The sequence below is a fragment of the Podarcis muralis genome, chromosome 2 (assembly GCF_964188315.1).
Source record: "Podarcis muralis chromosome 2, rPodMur119.hap1.1, whole genome shotgun sequence".
NCBI classification, from domain to species: domain Eukaryota; kingdom Metazoa; phylum Chordata; class Lepidosauria; order Squamata; family Lacertidae; genus Podarcis; species Podarcis muralis.
The window spans coordinates 37,826,387-37,848,150 of NC_135656.1; the positions used below are offsets into that span (position 1 = coordinate 37,826,387).

A 21,764-nucleotide genomic window follows, 5' to 3' on the forward strand; every position below is an offset into this window, starting at 1 on the left:
TCCATGCAACGCCTGCACGCATGCATTGCCTTGCACGCCCGCCAAGGGGTCTCCCCGCGGTCCGATGCGTCCCCTCCGGCGCGGATGCAGCATTGCAAAAATAAAAAAACCCTGACGCAGCCCTACCTGGGGGGCAGCCTCCGCCTCCGCCGCTCCGCCTCCGCGGGGATCCCCGGGCTCCATCCTGCCGCCCGATCTCCGGGGGGGGGGGGCGCAGGCAGGCTGCGCGGGGTCTGCGCGGAAGAGCCCCTGCCCGCCCGGCCGCCGCCGCTGCGCTCATTCCATGGCCGGGAGAAGAGCGCTTCAAACAAAACGCCCGGCCCGCCAGGCCACGCTGGGAAACGTAGTTCGCGCACCCCGCACAGGCGCGGAGCCCAAGGGCGAGGGGACTACGGATCCCGGCAGCCCCCGCGCCGGGGACGGAGGGGGAGAGGCCGGGTGCAGGGATGGAGGGACGGGTGGGCGAGCGAGTGAGTGAGTGGCAGCCGCCAAGCCTTGGCCGAGAGCCAGGAAGGGCCTCCCCGGAGGAGGAGGAGGAGGAGGGAGGCGCAGAGCGGGAGGGAGGGAGGGAACCCCAGGGGTCATCTAGTGACGGCGCCCCAATCGAAAATTTGACTTTTAAAAAAAAAATCTTTCAATTTTTTAATTTTTCCCGCGGCACACCAGGCAACATCTCGCGGCACACTAGTGTGCCGCGGAACAGTGGTTGGGAAACACTGATCTAGAGAGATAATCAGAAGCTTCCTAAAAGTGCAGAAAGCTCTCACTTCCAAGAGCAGGATGCATACAGAATAGAACATCATAAGCATCTCAAGAGTGCCCTCAAGTGGGAACTTGGTAACACAGGACAGAGAAAAGCAGCAGAAATGAAAAGCAAGGACAGAAGAGTCCTGCTGGATCAGACTGAAAACCTACTTAGTCCAGCATCCTCTTTCCAGAAGATGAGGGCACTCTCTTGCTGTCATCCCCCAGGGACACCAATTCAAAGGAATGGTGCAATTGATCTACATACTACAGTGGTACTTTGGGTTAAGTACTTAATTCATTCCCGAGGTCTGTTCTTAACCTGAAAGCCTGGTCAATTTCCAGTCCTCAAGTATGGAGACCAACTGTGAAGGTCAAGTTTATGTTATAACACCAGCAATCTCCCATTTCAGTCCTTCATGAACCACCTAAACTGTTTGAACCACCTGAATTTGTTAATTTTTAAATTTGCCGGTAAACTGGAATTTAATCTCGTCTCACTATTTGCCTCAACACTCCTAACCCCTTCTTGGAAATCTCTGTTCAAGCACAGGTTATCTACTGGCAAAAATATCCACCCACCTTACATCTTACAAGTGAAAATGGATGCAAATAATTCATTAAGCTTCTTTGTAAACTTTTTATTTTCCTTTAGCACAGCTTCAACCTCCTTGTTGTCTAGAAGTCCCACCTACCCACAAACTGATTTCCTGCTTCTGAAGTATGAAAAAGATTGGGGGGGGGATATATTTTTAGGAATATGTTCCTAAAACTGCTACCCTCTAATTATTATTGGCTTCTTTCATTTCCTTTGCTGATTTTTTTTTTTTTTTACTTTTTGTTTCCCTCATTCATTTGTGCAAAGCTTTCATTTTTTGTAGAAATTTTCATTTTCTGGCTTCCTTGACTCTACTCATGAACCATGCAAACATCCTCTTTGATTTGGTAGTAGCTTTACTGACTCGTGGTATACATTGTAGCTGAGAATCCATTTCTATGATTTTGAGCAACACCCAAGCATTGTGCAGTTTTTTCACCCTACTGACTTTCCCTTTCTGTTGCCTTTTTACCAGCCCCATATTTTTAGGATGTTTCCTCCTTTGAAACCGATGTGATCAGTTTGGATTTCCATGGCAACTGTCCACTTAGAAATATGTTGAATTTGTTAGTACAATGACCACCCATTTCTCATTGACGCAACAACACTGCCACATCTTATGTGTCACTTGGGATTACGTCCAGGGTTTGCCTCCCCTCTGGTCGGTTCTATTTTGACATTCTTAATTATGATCTCTCTAACCATCTCCTCATGTGCAGTAGAAACCTCAGAAAAAGAGGCAAAATCTAGTCCAATTCAGGGGACATCAATGCAGGCAGGAGAAGAAAGCATTAGATTTATCCCGAATTGTGTCTTTCCTTCATTGCTCAAGTAGAAGGGGGCAGGTGTATAGTGATATTACAGCAAAGAGCCTGTGACAGCTATTGCTTCTGAGGTGACAGGAGACCTGTGACAGTTTTGAGTTACATTTTCCTGTTTTTTGGCAAGCCTTCTTCAGCACTGCACTAGCACAAGTCATGATGCACAAATACCTTCAAAACGTTTGTGGCTGTCATAGTCCTCTGAGCAGGGTACTTCGATGAATTTGTATTGTAGGCTTTCACCTTGATGGGCCAGTACTTCAGTAACTCCGTCTTCACCAAGCAAGTAGCTGCCACTCAGGAGGTAGCCGAGCATGGCAGATGACAGGAGGAATGCCACTTTCAGCCACTTCCGGCGTGAGTCTTTCTGGACACTGCCTTTCACGCCACTATAAATAAAAAAAACAAAACAAAATCCCCTTGTAAGAGAACAGCAACTCCAACCATGGTGTTGCATTTTAATAAAGAGGTATTATTTGGGCAGCAAGTCCATGCTTAATCCTCACCTGCAGAAATGGAGGCTATTGGAGCAAGTGAAATGGGCACTAGCAAGAGGAACATGCCAGTGATCTGACTTAAGAGTGTAGACAGAGGGCTAGATTTGACTAACCCAGAGTCTAGCAGACGCCAGCGCAAGACTCTTGCTAGTGTAATGGGGCTCCTCCCCACACAGACATGGCCTCCCACAAATCCAGTATGGAGTATCAGAAGAAACCCTAGAACAGTGCATGATGGGGGAGGAGGGACACCTTTCCATCTTGCAAGCAAAAATTCTTGCACTGACAAAATGGTCAATTTAGTATGACAAATTCCATTCCAAGCATCTATAAATATGATTTGCAACATGTACTCTATAAATGAAGGAGATATACTGAAAATCTTACTTTGTGGGTCACCTCTGCAGACAGTCTATTAAACAGACTGTGCACATTAATCAAGAGCCAGGCAAAAGTTCAGAATTCATAGTATTTAGAAGTTGGTCCTTACCAGAAGATTACCTAGGAGAGTACTGGCTTGTCATCATTTCAGCCACTTACAGATCTTCACCCTCAAAACCAGCAGTGGGGAACCTCTGGCCTGAATATTAGGCCTGCTGTGCCTCACCACTTGGCCCATGGCAGTCATTTCAGCCAAGCTACACTCGTCTAACCTACACCTCATGCCATATATGATGTCAGCTGTAGGGCAAGTAAAAATGCAGCTGGGCCAAAAGAGCTGATGAATGGTACCTACAAGTGCAAAGACCTGTGCAAGCCACTGTATACCTGGCTCTCCATCCATTAGCTGATTGGCGAGTTTTGTGGTGTGCTGTGCACCTGGCTTTGCAAGCACTGACAGTCAGACTTTGATTTCAAATTGCATGTGCCAAAGTTGGTCACCTGACATCAGGTGATTGACTGGAGGGTGACCTGTTAGGATCTGCCCCCCTCTGCCTGACCACTGCCACATCCCCACCCTTGTTCTAAACACACATGGGCACAGAACGAACCAGATACCATGGGCCAAGTACATGTGAACTCCAGCACAAGCCTATCAAAGTACAGTGGTACCTCGGGTTAAGTACTTAATTCGTTCCGGAGGTCTGTTCTTAACCTGAAGCACCACTTTAGCTAATGGGGCCTCCTGCTGCCACTGCGCTGCCGGGGCACGATTTCTGTTCTCATCCTGAAGCAAAGTTCTTAACCCGAGGTAATATTTCTGGGTTAGCGGAGTCTGTCACCTGAAGCATATGTAACCCGAGATACCACTGTATACCTTTGACTCAAAAGCCTTGTTCAGATGGAGCTCCAAATCCATCATCCAATCTCAGCTGTGAGAAAAACAGCCTGAAGCTGCTGAAAAATTCATCCCGAACAATTCACTCTTCATTAATAAGACATGCTTTACTATAAATATCTGCTCCTCTGAATTCCATAGAGACTCTGAACACCTGTGCTCCAACTGTTCTCTCTGAATCAACATAACCAGTAGTGGAGATGGAAAGGGTGTTTTTATAAGAAATGCTGCATACCCTCAATGCTTTATTGTGCCGTCCTTCCCCTTGAATATGGGGTTGAATCCAATGTTAGTTATACTCAGAGCAGATCCACTGAAATAGATAGACATGCCTAATTTGTGTAATTGCAATGGGTTTATTCTGAATAGAGCTTAGTTAGATGCAACCCATGGTCTTCTCTTCTTTCCTCACAACAACTTGCAAGACAGATTAGGATGAGCATCTGTGACTGGTCCACAATTACCCAGTGAGCTTCAGGCTTCTCCCTTGGTCTAAAGCCAACACTGCAACTGGGCAATAATTGAGAGTGTGTTAAAGAAAAGGAACATAATGACCCTAAAGTAATGCAATGAGTCAATGCTAGTAAGCTTGCTACAGGGGTGTCAAGCCCAAGAAAGTACTACGTGAAGAATACTCAAGAAAATAATTAAAGGTAAAGGTACCCCTGCCCGTACGGGCCAGTCTTGACAGACTCTGGGGTTGTGCGCCCATCTCACTCAAGAGGCCGGGGGCCAGCGCTGCCCGCAGACACTTCCGGGTCACGTGGCCAGCGTGACAAGCTGCATCTGGCGAGCCAGCGCAGCACACGGAACGCAGTTTACCTTCCCGCTAGTAAGCGGTCCCTATTTATCTACTTGCACTCGGAGGTGCTTTCAAACTGCTAGGTTGGCAGGCGCTGGGACCGAGCAACGGGAGCGCACCCCGCCGCGGGGATTCGAACCGCTGACCATGCGATCGGCAAGCCCTAGGCGCTGAGGCTTTTACCCACAGCGCCACCAAGAAAATAATTAACACTCAGCAAAAAAGGGGGGTTAGTTCTATAGAAAATTCAAATTCAGTGTACTACTAGTTACACACTTTCCCCCAATGTATTCATCTGTAATCTTCACCCATCACACTGAACAGAAGTACAAAGTATCATTTCACTACAAGTGCTTGTGTGTGTGTACATTTGTTGGTTTTTACTGCTCTATTATACACAGACCCTACACTCATTGAACTTTACATATGAACATATGTATGGCCCTGTAGTGTTTTCCACATGTGGCAGGCAACTGAAGGCCACGCCTTCTAAGATTCAGGCATCAACTGGGGGAAAAGCCAACATTCCTGACCCCACGCAGCAAGAAATAAGATTCAGGCATCAACTGGGGGGAAAGCCAACATTCCTGACCCCACGCAGCTCCACCGATCTTCCTCCAGTGAGTTTCATAGGTTAAAAAAAAGGTAAAGGACCCCTGGACAGTCAAATGCAGTCAAAGGCGACTATGGGGTTGCGGCGCTCATATAGGATTACAACGGGGTAGTAGAAGCCGTATTTCCATCCTGCTTACTGTCCCCAGCCTGGGCCTGGGACCACGCTTAGGATGGATTTCCCTGCGCCGACACGCAACACACACACCCCAACCCCATGCACACAGGGTTACTTGAAAAGAAGCCCCATTGAATTCATCAGAAGATTGCTCCTAGATTAGCACGCTAGGATCGCAGTCCCACACTCCGAAGCCAAACCAACTGGAAAAAGTGTCTCCCAACCTATCAATAATGTGATGACATTATTGATATACGGGCAGGATGGTGGCATTGATGAGGACCATGCGTTTAGCATTGGGGTGGGGGGAGGTTTGAGGGCGCTCTCCCGGGAGCGCAGCCCCTGGAGGGAGAAGAGGACAAAAGACGCGCGCACCCTCCTGACTCTGCTTGCAACTCGCAACCCTTGGTCCCCTCCGGCAGCGGCCACGCGGCGCTCGCCGGACAAAAGGAGGTACCTGCTGAGACGGCGGCGCTCCTCCGCCCGAGCTCCTGCGCCAGCCCCGCCGCTCTCCGGAGTGCGGGAACCCGCTCGCCGCTGCGGAGCCATCGCGCGGGAACTGAGCAGCTGCGCACGGGGCGCGAGGATGTGTCAGCCTCAGAGCTTCCACTCCAAGCTGCCGGGAGCAGAAGGCGGGGGGGGGGGGAGAGAGGGCGCGAGAGCGAGACACCGAGGAGAGGGGGAAAGGTGGCGACCAATCGGCATTCTCCGTTCCCGGAGCGGAAGCTACAGAGAGAAGAATGTGCAGGCAGGAGCAGCCGATGACGGAAAGAGAGAGCAGCGCGGAAGGGCAGGGAAGATTAATCGAGGCTGCAGGCGGAATGGAGCGCGAAGGAGCGGAGGTGAGAAGGAGCGGAGTTGTTGCTGCTGCTGTTGTTGTTGTTGAAGAAGGTGGGCTGGCGCGCGCGGCAAAGAGGAGCAGCTCCCCGGGGGAGGAGAAGGAGCCCGAGCCGAAGGATGTTGGGGCCTGAGCGACCTGCGGCAGGATTTACGTATAAGCTAAACAAGCTATAGCTTAGGGCCCCTCTCTCTTGGGGGCCTCCCCCCCAAAATTAAAGAAAAAAGAACTGGATGTACATTTCCAAAATATAAGATAAAAAATAAAATAAAACCTACATACAGCAGCAGTGTTTTGTGTTGTGTAGGCTCCTGTGATATAAGTAATGGGCCTCACCTGCTCCCTAAAATATCACTGCTTTGATCATTTCTGTATATAAGGTGCCTACATTCTGCATGTGCAAATGGCTTTAGATACCTGTTAGGTCCATAAATTACCATATAGCATATATTCAACACAAAAACCAGCGACAATTTGTTGTTGACAAAGGACAGCTGGTCATATAAAGGCCCCATTATCTTCAGTAGCTTAGGGCCTCATCAAACCTAAATCCGTCACCTGCCCCAGAGGCAGCGACTATTGCTGTGGCTGCCGTTTCCCATGATGTGTCTCGTGGCTGCTGGGCCACGTCTGGGAAGGAGAGAGAGGAGGGTCAGGTGTGTGGCAGCTGGGAGGGCTTGGCTTTAGGTGGAAACTTGTTTTGCTGCCGGAGGGTGTTTAGCCAGTCATTTGATGGGTGGTGAGGCAAGGGGTCTTTTCTGTCCCGTGCGCTGAAATTGACCCCCAAATGGAACAGGCAGATGCCACACTGTCTTGGCCCCTGCATCTTGAATGAATGCTCGCTTGTCATCCTGCAGTCAAAATTAGCAGTTTTATAGATAGATAAGTTAAGGATACATTTAAACACAGTATCTACCTGCATCATCATATGTGGACTTCGATTTATTGGTGACCTTCTTGTTGCCTATGCATTGTTTTAAATATTTCCTCTTTTGAGGATGACCCATAGGTAAAGGTAAAGGGACCCCTGACCGTTAGGACCAGTCGTGACCGACTCTGGGGTTGCAGCGCTCATCTCGCTTTATTGGCCAAGGGAGCTGGCATACAGCTTCCGGGTCATGTGGTCAGCATGACTAAGCCGCTTCTGGCAAACCAGAGCAGTGCACAGAAACGCCGCTTACCTTCCCGCCGGAGCGGTACCTATTTATCTACTTGCACTTGACGTGCTTTCGAACTGCTAGGTTGGTGGGAGCAGGGACCGAGCAACGGGAGCTCACCCCATCGCGGGGATTCAAACCGCCAACCTTTTGATCGGCAAGTCCTAGGCTCTGTGGTTTAATCCACAGCGCCACCCACATCCCATAGCTTAGTGCTAAAGTAGATGCTTTGCATGCAGAAAGCCCCAGGTTCAGTTTCTGGCATCTCCAGGTAGGGACAAACCCTCTCTGAAATTTTGAAGGATCACTGATAGTCAGTAGAGACAATGCTGAAGTGTGTGTGTGTGTGTGTGTGTGTGTGTGTGTGTGTGTGTGTGTGAAGGAGCGTCTCCACCCCCATCATTTTACCCAGACACTGAGATCTAGCGCCGAGGGCCTTCTGGCGGTTCCCTCACCGCAGGAAGCAAGGTTACAGGAAACCAGGGAAAGGGCCTTCTCGGTAGTGGCGCCCACCCTGTGTAACACCCTCCCATCAGATGTCAAAGAAATAAACAACTATCTAACGTTTAGAGGACATCTAAAGGCAGCCCTGTTTAGGGAAGTTTTTAATGACTGATGTTTTAATGCATTTTTAATCTTTTGTTGGAAGCCGCCCAGAGTGGCTGGGTAAACCCAGCCAGATGGGCAGGGTATAAATAATTTATTGTTGTTGTTGTTGTTGTTGTTGTTGTTGTTGTAATGATGATGTGTGTGGTACAGTGATAAGCTATGGGACCTTCCGACCTTCCTTCCTTCCTTCCTTCCTTCCTTCCTTAAATGTCAGTTTGCAGCTCAGATTATTTTGACATGTAGGGATCACCCAGAAATGCTGAAGTAAGAGAAAGTGCATATGCGCCTCTCTTTCATGGGAATGAACAACATCCATTAGAGTGAATAGGGAAGGATAAAATGGTGCAGAAGCCATGTGCACTGCCTTGAACTCATCGGAAGAAAGGTGCAGTATACATGTAATGAAAAACGGTGTGTATATCATAGTAGTGATTATTGCCTATATGAAAATAAAGAATATGCAATTTATAAGGAACCAGATGGGAGGCTTCCATTTTTTTATATTCTTGTTTAGTTATGTGAGTAAATGAGTCTCTTCACAATTTTCCTTCTTTTCCAGGTATAAGCACTTGGATTTGCTACTCACATCTGGAACATGGAAGAAAACAGAGTGGTGGTTTCTTCTCCATTTGAACTGCACCTGGTGCACTTAGATCTCAAGGGAGCCCCACCAAAGGTCTCATACCTGGCAGAGGTAACACAATGTTGGTCTATGTAAATCAGAGAGTTGAACCTCTGCTGATGTTGATTTGGTTGAAATTAGTTGCATCCAGTGAGTTTAGTTTTTCCACTGCCTTGTGCCATGTAGTCTGAGTTGTAGGTTTAATTGCATTTCCGTCTTGTTCTCCAACATGAAAAGATTCAATTGCTTCACCCCCTAAAGCAGGGGTATTTAAAACTGCCACTTCCTGATAATGCCTGCTGTGAAAACTAAGGTGTCTTACTGTATAATTTAAAAAAAAATTAAAAAGAAATATTTAAAGATGAGCAGTAACAGGCTTTAGTGGACTAACCTAAGGAGACATACAAAAAAAGGGCTCTGTTCTATGTCATACAGATTCTAGTGTTTCAGATACGGCAAAAGGATTGCATTTATTGAAGCATTTTTACCCCAGCCAAAAAAAAGGTTCCAAGAATGGCTTACAAGTGTCAGTGCTAAAGCAGTCCCTGCCCTCAGGCCTGTGATCTAAAAGACATGACAGGAAAGAAAAAGGGATTGGAGCAGAGGAGTACGCTTGGAGCAGGGCTGTATCTCATGCACGAGAGCAGGAAATAACAATATTCCCTAAGATGTGTTAATGTTTTACAAAACTAAATTCCACACTAGCTGGATATTTCACATGTTTTGTGCAACCAACAGATCTTCCCATTGTTCCATGCCCTGGGTGCAAATGGGATTCTCCTTGAATATGAGGATATGTTCCCCTATGATGGGGAACTGAAACCGCTTCAAGCAAATGATGCATACAGGTAAGGTAGATGGTAAGGTTTTCTAATTGCAGTTGGCTGGCCAGAATAAAAACTGCCCTGCACGTAAACCCCTGAATGTATTTGCCTGTAATTTGGCATGTTTAACCTGCGCTGGGACTGCTACTGTGCCTGTAAATTTCATCCATACCTCCCTCAAGGGGGGGAGGGGGAGGACCCATAGCCATTTTTTAAATTTCCCAATTTTGGGGTGGGGATAACAAAGTAGATTTCGATATGCTAAACCTCATCAGCCAGTTGGACCAAGTTGGGCTGTGTTCCAAATTGGGATCTTAACTGGATCTTGTGGTTAGTGCACATCCTATATGTGTGTGTATATGTGTGTTTGTGTAGGTGGCAGCCATTTTGCACACAGCAGACTGATGTGCTGCCTCTGACATACGTGTCATTTTTTGCCATGGAACAGGGCGGAATGGGCTTATGTGCACAATGACCCAGAACGCAACCCTCGCACAAACAGGGAGTTGCCTGTGTATATAAATAGCGAACTTTTTAACATGTTGAAATATACCATTGCTAACAAAGTTGTTTTCTATTGTTTTCTAGTTCTGCTGAGATTAAAGAGATTTTAAAGCTGGCAAAGTTACATGAGCTAGAGGTTGTCCCTCTGGTCCAGACCTTTGGACATATGGAGGTAAATGCCAGGATTCAAGTCACACACACTTGAATTTGAGGGGGGTTGCTTTGGGTAAGGGGGGGAGCTGTTTGTTTTGCTACCTGTAGGGCAGTAGCAACCAATGTAGTGGAGCAGAGTTGTGGGACACAATCCGACTTCAGGTCATGTGATGGTACAGTAAAGGGCTTTTATAATGCATCCTACTTGGCCCTAGCTTATTCAACTAGGGCATCTGTAATCACTTGCAGAAGTCCTTTGCTTATGTCTTTGGTCACCCTTTTTGCTTCAGTTTGGTGACCACACCCATTACTTCTTGCTTCTCCTGCAGTTTGTCCTGAAGCACAAAGAATTCTGTCACCTACGGGAAGTGGCAATGTTCCCCAACACTGTGAATCCCCATAAAGAGGAATCCCTGAAGCTGGTCAGCACAATGATAGAACAAGTGGTAGCGCTGCATGATGATCTTCGATGGTTTCACATCGGCTGTGATGAGGTATAGTATGGGACCTGGAGCTGGAATCATTTCCAATGCATTTAATGATGTCTTCCTTGACCCTGGACATGCTAGGCTGTCAAATTCTCTTAATCACGCAATAAACATCATCATAGCATGATCCACACTGGCTTATTCAGATGCACAGAGGTTGAAATTCTTTGGTTCTTAAGAGTGTGTGTGTGCGCGTGTGTTTAAATCCTTACTATGAGTTTTTAATGCATCAGGCCTTTATAGCTTTGCATACTGAACATTTTTTTTAGTAACTACTATAGTTAGAAGGTAACCTTTCTACTTGTGTGACTGTTTCCTGATGTTTTAATGAGAGGGAAATAAACACAGATGTCTTACAAGGGCTCCCCTATGTCTTCCTCAGCCATCACTGGGCCACTGGAAGGAAAAGAGAATTTGGCTGCCTAGAGTACAGAGCAATGAATGAATCTTTGGATTCATGATCTGATTTCAGTTCATTTGTACTTCCTAGCTTTGGCCAGTTATTTTATATTGTCAGGTATTTTGTTAGAAGCAACACATTATAATTTGGAATAAATCATGCAGTGGAATAAATCAGGTTGGAAGAATTTGGCTTCAGAAGCTGGTCCTTTTATGTTGCGTTTTATTAGGGCCTATTGAAATCTGTGGTAGATGTGGTGGACTTGCTGAAATGAATGTCCACCAGTGAATTATCTCGGGTTTGTGTTTGTGCTTATCACATAGGAGATAGCCAATGTGCCATTTTTGTTACATCACTGTAGATGCTGAAAAGGTGGTGTCTGCAGTGGCATGCCAAAAGCTGTATCTTGGGCATAGCAGGGCATTATAATCTTGCCACAGGTTGCAAGGCCAGCATCCCAAAGAGTTCTTTAAGTTACTGCTGTGCACCAAACCAGCTTGTAAAAGTCTCCAGGAGCGCTATTGCTCCTGTATGCCTGTTTTAGCTCCAAAGAAATGTTTATAAAAAGGCTAGCTGGAAAATTGTAGGCAGAGGGGGAGTTTACTGTGCTCTTTCCTCCTCTGCCTCTTGACTCTCAAACACCACCCATTAATTTCTCTCAGCTATATCCCCCCTTTCCTTTCTGTTGTATGGAGATAAAGCATACAATCGCTATGGGAATACAACTCAAAATGGCTCCCCTGGGGTGACTGATCCCCACCCAGTGCTTTGAAGCACATAGCCCTCATTCCACTAGCCTAGCAGGCATGAAGACTTTCAGCAGGGATGGCTGAATGCACAGTAAAGGTAAAGGGACCCCTGACCATTAGGTCCAGTCGTGACCGACTCATCTCGCTTTATTGGCCGAGGGAGCCGGCTTACAGTTTCCAGGTCATGTAGCCAGCATGACTAAGCCGCTTCTGGTGAACCAGAGTTGCACACGGAAACTCCCGCCAGAGTTTACCTACTTGCACTTTGAAGTGCTTTCGAACTGCTAGGTTGGCAGGAGCAGGGACTGAGCAACGGGAGCTCACCCTGTCACGGGGATTCGAACCTCCGACCTTCTGATTGGCAAGCTCTAGGCTCTGTGGTTTAACCCACAGCGCCATCCGCATCCCTGAGTGCACAGTAAGTGCTTCTAAATAGTATGGAGTGGGCAGTGATCCGCTGTCAAGGAAAAACTGTTTTCATTGGCATAACTTTAGTAACTGCATTGTGTGCTCCAGCCCAAAGTCTGTGATAGCCATCAATGGAGCAGGAATATCCTTGTGAGAGAACTGCCTGTTTTTCTATATCATATTAAGCCATAGACCAAAGCAAAGTGCAAACGAGCAGTGTGGTGGTTCATATTGTTGTGCAGTACTCAATATACAGTTCTCTGCTCTTTATTTTACTGTGCCACCAGGAAACAAGCCAGAGTCTGGCTTGTTGTGACATCCACACCAAGGCTCATGGTTTGTTTCTTTCCAAACAAACCACAAGTGGTAACCATGGCTCTATGCGTGTGCTTTGAGGAAAACAAACCACAAGCTCAGGTTTGGACAACATGGCAAGTCAGACTCCCGCTTGCTTCCTCCATGGCACAGTAGGAACTGGAAATGGGAGAGGTCCAAGAGGGAACTTGACAACAGCATACACCATCGTGCTGCTTGTTGACATCAAACCATAGTTTGTTTTAAACTATAGCTTAATGCGACATGTGAATCAGGCCAGTAACTAGTATGTTGTTGGTGCTGAAAAATAAATGAATTGCTAAATGGCGCTTATCAGAATAGCAGTAAACGAAGAATGCATTGGTTGGTGTCTCCAGGTGTATTATCTGGGTGAAGGAGAAGAGTCCAAACAGTGGCTGCAGGAAGAAGAAAATACGATAGAAAAACTGTGCCTGTCCCACATGAAAGCCGTGGCCAGCCATGTAGTCTCAGCCTACCCTACAGTGAAACCTATTGTGTGGGATGACATGCTGAGGGGAATGAGCGAAAAAACACTGAGAGGTATGTTGCCACCAGAAAGGGAGTCTCACAGAAAAAATGAGCAACATAATTCATTTCTGGCAGGTCAGAATTCATTGTGGTTTCAGAGTTAGCTTCAGATGTATTGAAAGGAAGACGCCTTTATTGCAGGGAGCGGATACTTTCAAATGCCACAAAGAAGCACTCTGAGCATTTAAAATAAAACACCCTATAACCAGGGCTTTTCTTCAGCTGGAACTCACCAGAACTGAGTTACAGCACCACTTTGGTGCATACCGGCAGCCCTTAAGGTTGGGGCTGTGCGGTGGGAGTGAAGAGGAGAAGGTGGGTGCTCCCCTAAAATTTCAAAGGTCAACAACTTTGGGTGGGTGCTCAGCAAGGATATACTTGCGGCAATATCCTCCTCCAATATGTCCACATAGAACTGTGCTGTATTTTGGGGAATCCAGATCCTCAAAGAAAATTAATAGGTTAAAAACACTAAGTGCAAATACTAATTTTAAAAAGTCGTGCCAGGTCAAATTTCTGTGGTTTGAACTTTAATTATTCAGGGGAAATCAAAAATTCAAAAAGATATAGAACTTATTTGCATTAAAATTATAGGATGTAAACCTGTTAATGATTATAACCATCAATGGAAAGATTGTTTGATGTTGATGTTAATTAATTATTTTCCAAATATATACATATTAAAGTACTCCAGTTTAAAATGGAAAGGAAAAACAGGAAAATTTACAATAGAAGCTTAGCATAGCCTAATTAAATATACCTGAATAAGATATAAATGTACCAATATTTCCAGTTTTTGTGTTGAATCATAGGGAAAGCTATGTGCTAGTTTAATAATGAACTGTGGGATTGGACCTCACTTACGGTCTTGTTCTGGGCTTTATCATTGGCCCACTACATTAGGAGGGACTGGGAATTCGATACATATTTTTTCTTAAGTCTTTGGGTGTTGTTTGAAATTATCACCAACTAATTTCCTTTATACAAATCTCTACACAAATACAACTGAGAAATACAATGAGTCATATTTGTTTCTTTCCAGAGTCTGGGATAGCACAGCTTGCAGAGCTGATGATCTGGGACTACTCCCCGGACCTTGATGTGGATAGTAAAGGTTTGCATTGCTTTGTGACTTTGCTTGAAAAAGGGAAATGCGTTCAGTCACTGTCTGAAGTATAGAATAACTCCTCTTCTCACAGTGGCCAGCCAGATGCCTATGGCAAGTCTGCAAGCAGAACCAGAGCAGAATCAAGCAGTCTCCCCACTTGCGATTCGCATCAACTGGTACACAGAAGCATATGGCCTTTGACAATGGAGGTAGAATATAACTAATGTGCATAGCTGTCAACTTTCAGATTTGAAAATAAGGGATCAGCAGCCTCACCTATCCCAGGGACAGTCTACGGGATATCTAACAATCCAGGATAGCAGCGGGAAGCAGTGGGAAATGGCGCTGGAATAAGGAAATTTCCTGCAAAAAAAAGAGAAGGTTGACAGCTATGCTAATGTGGCTAGTGGCAAAGTTTAGGAAAACATAACAGCAGACACTGGAAACAGGAAATAAGCAATGTTAAGTCTTTTAGTAAATTGCCAAGAAATGAGAGTGAACTTGTCTTCTTATTTGGGGAGCAGCCATCTTGATTTAAATGTCAAGACCATACCAAAGTTGGGGTACTTGTGGGGGAGAGGAGTAAGGAATGTTATGGGTACTTTGAAAAAATGATAGCGATGTGGCATGAAGTCACTCCAGTTTGGTCACGTGGAATGTACTTATCACAAGCTATTTTTATTCATATTCAGAAGGCACAATTTTGACATCCAGCCAAGTGATGTTTGACATTTCTCCTCACTGGCTTATTTCTTATCATGAAGACAGAGGAGCTTAGACAGTGCTAGTAGATATTCTTCAGCGCCCAAAGAAGGAATGGGGGGGGGGGATACTAAGCAGAATTGTCCCATTGAGACAATAGCATAGGACATTTTAATCATTTTTAATTTAGGTCATTTCATTTATCTGTTTTAAACATGAGCACACCAGATAAAGTAATGTGTGGACAATAATCCATGTATTACTTTCTCCAATGTAATTGAAATCTGAGACTGGTTCAGCATTGCCTCACAATAAGTGGGTTGTGAGTAGTTTTAACTTTTCTAGCTAATGAAGAGGCTGACCCTACGGAACATACATAATCCTTATACAGTGGTACCTCAGGTTAATTCGTTCCAGAGGTCTGTTCTTAACCTGACACTGTTCTTAACCTGAAGCACCACTTTAGCTAATGGGGCCTCCTCCTGCCGCTGCGCTGCCGCTGCATGATTTCTGTTCTCATCCTGAAGCAAAGTTCTTAACCTGAGGTACTATTTCTGGGTTAGCGGAGTCTGTAACCTGAAGCGTATGTAACCTGAAGCATCTGTAACCCAAGGTACCACTGTAGATCTGTGAGTCTTACTAGCAAATGTAGCTGCATTTAGGAACATTGTCTTTTTTATCACAAGTCTGCCCGTCTCTTCTTTCCACTTGGTACAAGTTGGACCCAGTCCTGTATCAGCAGAAGATTGTTTATACACTGCCATTGAACTGTGGACTTTCCTGTCTCTCCCTTTACTTCCAGCAACTCTCATAAAAAAGTACCAGAAGTGTGACTTCTCAAAGCTGTGGTTTGCTAGTGCTTTTAAAGGGGCCACAGGAGTCAACCAGTGTCTGACCCTCATTGGACACCACCTTAAAAACCATGAGAAGTGGTTGAAAGTGGCTGAAAGCAGTCCTGCCGGTATCATCCAAGGAATCATCCTGACCGGTTGGCAAAGGTAATGAAACGTTACACAAGGGGATTAAGAGAGCGATAGCATTATGAATACATTGAACACTACAGAATCTCTCCTCTTAAGAAGGATTCTGAAGCCAAGAGTTGAACTTGGACAGAACACACTTTTTTTGAACTTGGACAGAACACACTTTTTTTGAACTTGGACAGAACACACTTTTTTTTTTTTAAATTCTGAGGCAAAACCTTTAAAAAGCAGAAATTTCAGAAACAGAAGGAGAGTCATCAGCTTGTGGAGGAACTTTTCCTCTCACCATTGGCCTCTGTTGTTTCTGCTTCCCACCCCATTGTGGATCCTGCCTTACATTTTCTTTTCTATGCCCCCCCCCCAACTCCTTCCCCACCTTCTTCAAATTAACTAAAGTCCCAGACTTCCTTTTTCATTTCATCCTAAAAGAATAAACGGTTCTGCAAAAGGAACAGATCATATGACTCAAATTCAGTTTATATACAGGTGCAGCATTTACTCAAACTGCTGATGTTTTCCATGCAGTTATATTCCTTACATTCTGTGGGCTCCATAGATTGGTCTTTAAAAAGTTCCTAAAGTCTCTGGGGCAACTGCAGATGGCTGCACCGCTTCAGTCCCTTGCTTATATTGCCTCTCACTTAATCCCTCTGCATTTTCTTCTCTAGGTATGACCACTTCTCTGTTCTGTGCGAGCTTCTGCCTGTAGGAATCCCATCATTAGCCGTATGTCTCCAGGCACTAAAGAACGGTATAGAATTACTCTCTCCTCAGTCAGATCTAAACCATGTGCACAGGATCCTGAAAGCACTGCAAGATTATTAGCATCAGAACTTGTACATTCCTTTGGAATAGCTGCTTAACTTAAATTCATTTCCCCACCTAATTGCCCAGGAATATATTAGAGCTATACTCTAGAATGGATAGCCAAGTTTCTTTACTTCATGCATTGTCTCATGTCGTGATTAACAAGAACCTGTGAGGTATTCTTTTTTCAGTGGCAAAAGTGATTCGCCCTGAAGGAGTCCAGGACTCTTCATGACCTTCAGCCTTTCACATCTGATATCAATACTGGTTTCTAGATAATAATAGTTGCTAAGACCAGTCAAGCAGACTTAGTGACTAATGCCCATACATAACAGTATTAAATAGTTAAAACAGTTCTTTATACTTGTGTCCATTCCCCACCTACCCACCCACCCACCTCTGCAAGCTATAATCTCTCTGTCTATTAGAGATTCCATAAAACATGGCTGGTTCACCTAAGGCAGAGGTGGGAAATGTCAGGCTTGCAGACTAACTTGTTAAGACTTTACTCTGAGGAAACATTTTGAGTCACAAGCACCAGGCTATGAGTGAGTTGCCACCAGGTGGCAACATCGGATAGTACAAGCCAAAGGAAAAGCTTCAGAAGGTGTGGTGCTGGGCAGAAGCTTTGTGTTCCCCAGTTCCATCAGCTTTATTGCAACTTGATTTCAAAAAAAGTATGCTCAGGATCATACCCTAAAATCAAAACCCACCTATCTATATAAAACTAGGCTGCCTTTTCTCTGTTCTAAATAGCTGGCTGGGTTCTGAGCCATCATTAACTTATGGAACCTATTACAATGATTTTTAGCCTACCCTTCATGATACAAATCCTGCTAAGACCGCTAGGAATCGCACTGGTGTTTTTTTTAACTTGGGTGACCTGGGGTCATAATTTCATCCTTTAATAGCGGTGTTTTATACATGCAGGAACGCGCGCACAACTGGCTAATCGAGGTTGATTAGGCCACATGTGAAGTGCAGCATGCTAAGTTTTGAACAGAGGTGTTCTACATTCCTGTCCACCCTTTACCTTGACATGGTAACAACTCCCTGGATCACTAGGCCAGTTTTGTGTCCCATTTAAGGTTTTACACTTAAAACAAAAGCAGCAATTCCTCTCTCTTTGGTCCTCCCAAGGTGGCTATTCAGAAAAGGTGAAAGAAGATGTAGAAAAATCCCTGGGGATCTCCAGTTTGGAAATAGACACTTATATGAGGTAATAGCCCCAACTTCTAGATTTCAACAGCATTGCTGTCAGCAATATTACGAGAAATATTTGCTTTCAGGCCCCATGGGTATCAGGCCCAATGGGTTAGGGACAAAGTTCATTCTTGCCCAATTCTCTTCTTGAACAGTGACATCTCAGGGACTTTCCCGGGAAGTGAAATTCTCTCGCTGGTGACACAAATTACATTCTACCTCAAGACCTCAGTGGATGAACTTCTGGAAAACAACAGGTGAGGAACAAAGAGGAGGAGCTGACACTCGGTCATGTAGAGCTATAATCGATCTTATTGCCACATAAAATGTTTTATCTTTTTACTGTGTATTAACTTAAGGACTTAAAAGTTATTTTTCCTTGCATAAGCAAGAACTGAGGGGGGCGGGGATTCCACCATATCGTTTTAACCATCCTAACTGCACTTGTTACTAGATGCTTACATGATGTTAAAGAGTTACTACTCTTATAAATGTTAAATCTTACAGTTGGACCTACAGTATGTGATATCTCAGTCTGCCTTGTAGCTTTTCAGTTCCATTCACGCCCATATGTTCTTTAATTATGTTTGTATTATTATTTTTTAAATTTGTATACTGCCCTTCATCTGTATATCACAGGGCAGTTCACAACATAAAAAAAAACAAAATGAGAACACAAGATACGTAATAAAAATGAAAACAAACCAATATTCCCCCTCCCACATATATTTATGGCTTATCACTTTTAGGTATGTCACAGGCTGGTTCAGCCCCTACCACAGAAAGAGGAAGAAGATCCATCCCATAATGATTCATCACTTTCAGCCAGATGCACTAAGGTAACTAAAAATCTCTGATTCCTTGCAAAGTTTGTGTTTTGAAGATTGTCTTGGGACAGGGATATTAAAAGTTCATGATCTTATTCTTAACAATTGGCGTTAGAAACTTCCATGTTGAGGATGCCATTTTGGACAGTGCATTTAAGTACCTCGCTCACTCAAATTCACAAATGCTCAAATAGTCAATCGTTACTTTATTAGAACACCAACAGCACCAAAACAAGGAAATAGATCTAAAACCTTATTGTTTTCCTGCCACTCCAACCATTGGCTGAACTGCTATGAAGTAATGGACTATTCACAAATATTCGAGTTACTAAGGCCAAAGGCTCATAGTAGTACTAAAAAAAGCCACTCCCCTAGAAACTAGTGAAAATGCTTCTTTGTTAAACGTATTTAAGAATACATGGTGGAAGGGGGAAGTAGCATTCCTGACTGGTTAACAAACATCACCCCTACCCTCAGAGAGCTATTATAAACATTATGTAACCAGCAATGAAGCCTTGCTATAGGTAAAGATTAGTCTCTTGTACTGTATTGCCATTGTGTTAATTCTAGTTCTAGTGCAGCTTTCCCCCCCCCCCCCAAACATTTAAGAGCTGCAGGGGTATAGCAAGAAGTCCTGAGACTAGAGAAACCTTTTAGCAGTCATGGTGAATAGGCTACTTCACTTTTTAACCCGCATTCTACAAGCAGTGACTTTCTCATCCAATCCCTCTCCCCACTTTACAAAATACAATACAGCGGTACCTCGGGTTAAGAACTTAATTCGTTCTGGAGGTCCGTTCTTAACCTGAAACTGTTCTTAACCTGAGGTACCACTTTAGCTAATGAGGCCTCCCACTGCCACACGATTTCTGTTCTCGTCCTGAAGCAGAGTTCTTAACCCAAGGTACTATTTCTGGGTTAGCGGAGTCTGTAACCTGAAGTGTCTGTAACCCGAGGCACCACTGTAGTGAAACGAGCTATATTAGCATAAACTAATCTCCTGCTCAGGGACGCGGGTGGCGCTGTGGGTTAAAGCCTCAGCGCCTAGGACTTGCCGATCATCAGGTCAGCGGTTCGAATCCCCGCGGCGGGGTGCGCTCCCGTCGCTCGGTCCCAGTGCCTGCCAACCTAGCAGTTCGAAAGCATGTCAAAGTGCAAGTAGATAAATAGGGACCGCTTACTAGCGGGAAGGTAAACGGCGTTCCGTGTGCTGCGCTGGCTCGCCAGATGCAGCTTGTCACGCTGGCCACGTGACCCGGAAGTGTCTCCGGACAGCGCTGGCTCCCGGCCTATAGAGTGAGATGAGCGCACAACCCTAGAGTCTGGCAAGACTGGCCCGTACGGGCAGGGGTACCTTTACCTTTACCTTTTTAATCTCCTGCTAATCTATCTACTGCTGGTGTGTTGCATCTAGACCATAAAATTAACCTGATTTTATGATCACAAAAGGTGCTATGGTTTTAGCTGCTGGTGACTTTGGCTAATTTGGCTGTAGAGATTTTTGTATTTGCAAAAAAAAATAAAAAATACAATAGTAGGATCTTATTATATGTGTCTCAAGTGTGTGTGTATGTGTGTGTATTCAAGTAGTTTTCCTTACTGGATTTTACCCACTAGCTCTCTGCAGTATTGTGAAAGGCTCCCTCTTCCCACAGGATGTAGAACCTTTAAATGTAGCCTTCAGTAACTTTTAACATCTCTTAAGAATCAACCTGATCTTTGGTTTAGCTAGGTCTACATCACATGGCAATATATTAAATTCTGCTGCCGGTTTCTTCTTAGGCTTTTGACCAAGTGGACTACTGTGACCCAAGAGCTCCAAACAGCAATGGAAAAGACATTCTTTATATCTGCTGCAGAAGAATGGATGGAGGAGAATGTCCAACCCAGCCTGCAAAGACTACAGGGAACAGTCGATGATCTGGACAGAGCAATACAGGAATTATCCTAGTACTCTTACAGACAGCTTTGCAGATTTGAAGCCCAGCATGGTACAGCTAGCATCATGCAGCTAGATTAGCATGTGTACGCCGAGGAGATGCTCTTCAGGTGCAGAGATGAGTCTGTTGCAGTAACAGGCTTGGAATTAATCTTAAAAAGAAATTTTGAAGAGATACCTACTGCCTCGGGTCTTTCCCTTTCTTCTGAAAATGTACCAGCAATTACACTGTGTGCATAGAGTCGCGCTGGGTAGAAGTGAGAGCAGGCTCCAAGATTTCTCATGGATTTGTTAAGATTGATTGCAGACTTTTACAATTTAAAAACCTGTGCACAGACACTTTAAATAAAATTTAAAAAGTTGCACAATCCATTTATTAGTATGCTTTGAACATCTCCACTGGTGTGTTAGGGAAGCCTCATTATGCCCCCAAACAGATTTCTCAAGAAGGAAGCAGGAATAAGTTGCCCAAAGCAGATCAGAAGCAAATGTTCTTAGTTTCTTCATTCTGGCCCCAACACCTGCTGCTGCCATGAGAGGTGGGCTGCAGATGCAGTGTTGGCTCTGCACAGCCCCTGCTGCTGGATGGTTGTTTTGCACACTTAAACTAATGATTCCACAGGTACCGAGTGTAAGAAGGTGGGAACAAGAGGACATCTAAGCTCTTTTCTAAAAGTAGCCAGGAGCTAGATAAAAGCATCTTTTTGCTGCTAAGAAACAATCTCAGATTTCATCAAATGAAACACCTAATCCCTCACATTTAATATTTTACATGCTTCCAAAACATTCATTGGTCTAATTAATGGTTTAAAGCTTGCCGACAGAACCAAGAGGAATGGATCAGATCGTAAACAGTGCACTTTGCAAGCCAAAACATCAAACACAGTTCAGCAAAGGTATTTGCACTGCAATCCTATGCACCTCTCATCAGAAGGAAACCCCACTCAGTTCAGTGGAATTTATTCCCAGGTAATGCATGTAAGCTTGCTGCTTCTTTGGTTGGAGGCATGGTAAAATAAATCAATTCCCTCTGGAATGTCATATGTATTTCTATATTTCTACACAGGCACATGGTGAAGGGTAAAGTCTTCCTATGAGAAAGTGGTCC

General features: G+C 44.8%; 2 protein-coding genes across 2 annotated transcripts in view; one reads left to right on the plus strand and one right to left on the minus strand.

The window, feature by feature from the left end:
• The window catches only part of OGFOD3 (2-oxoglutarate and iron dependent oxygenase domain containing 3), a 38,552-nt gene extending 32,429 nt beyond the window's left edge, over window positions 1–6,123 (minus strand). Inside the window, exons 1-2 of the mRNA XM_028717068.2 lie at window positions 5,929–6,123; window positions 2,335–2,552 (exon numbers count right to left, since the gene is read on the minus strand). Coding sequence (XP_028572901.1) covers window positions 2,335–2,552; window positions 5,929–6,020 — 310 coding nt within the window. The 5' untranslated portion in view covers window positions 6,021–6,123. The remainder of the gene's footprint in view (window positions 1–2,334; window positions 2,553–5,928) is intronic.
• A 67-nt stretch (window positions 6,124–6,190) lies between these two features.
• Window positions 6,191–21,692, plus strand: HEXD (hexosaminidase D). The gene is made up of 13 exons (XM_028717064.2): window positions 6,191–6,313; window positions 8,635–8,769; window positions 9,436–9,545; window positions 10,110–10,197; window positions 10,508–10,672; window positions 12,916–13,099; window positions 14,130–14,201; window positions 15,700–15,895; window positions 16,549–16,631; window positions 17,828–17,906; window positions 18,046–18,147; window positions 18,640–18,729; window positions 20,500–21,692. The coding sequence occupies exons 2-13, from the start codon at window positions 8,671–8,673 to the stop codon at window positions 20,666–20,668; spliced, it is 1,437 nt and encodes a 478-aa protein (XP_028572897.2). The 5' UTR covers window positions 6,191–6,313; window positions 8,635–8,670; the 3' UTR covers window positions 20,669–21,692.
• The last annotated feature ends 72 nt before the right edge of the window (window positions 21,693–21,764 follow it).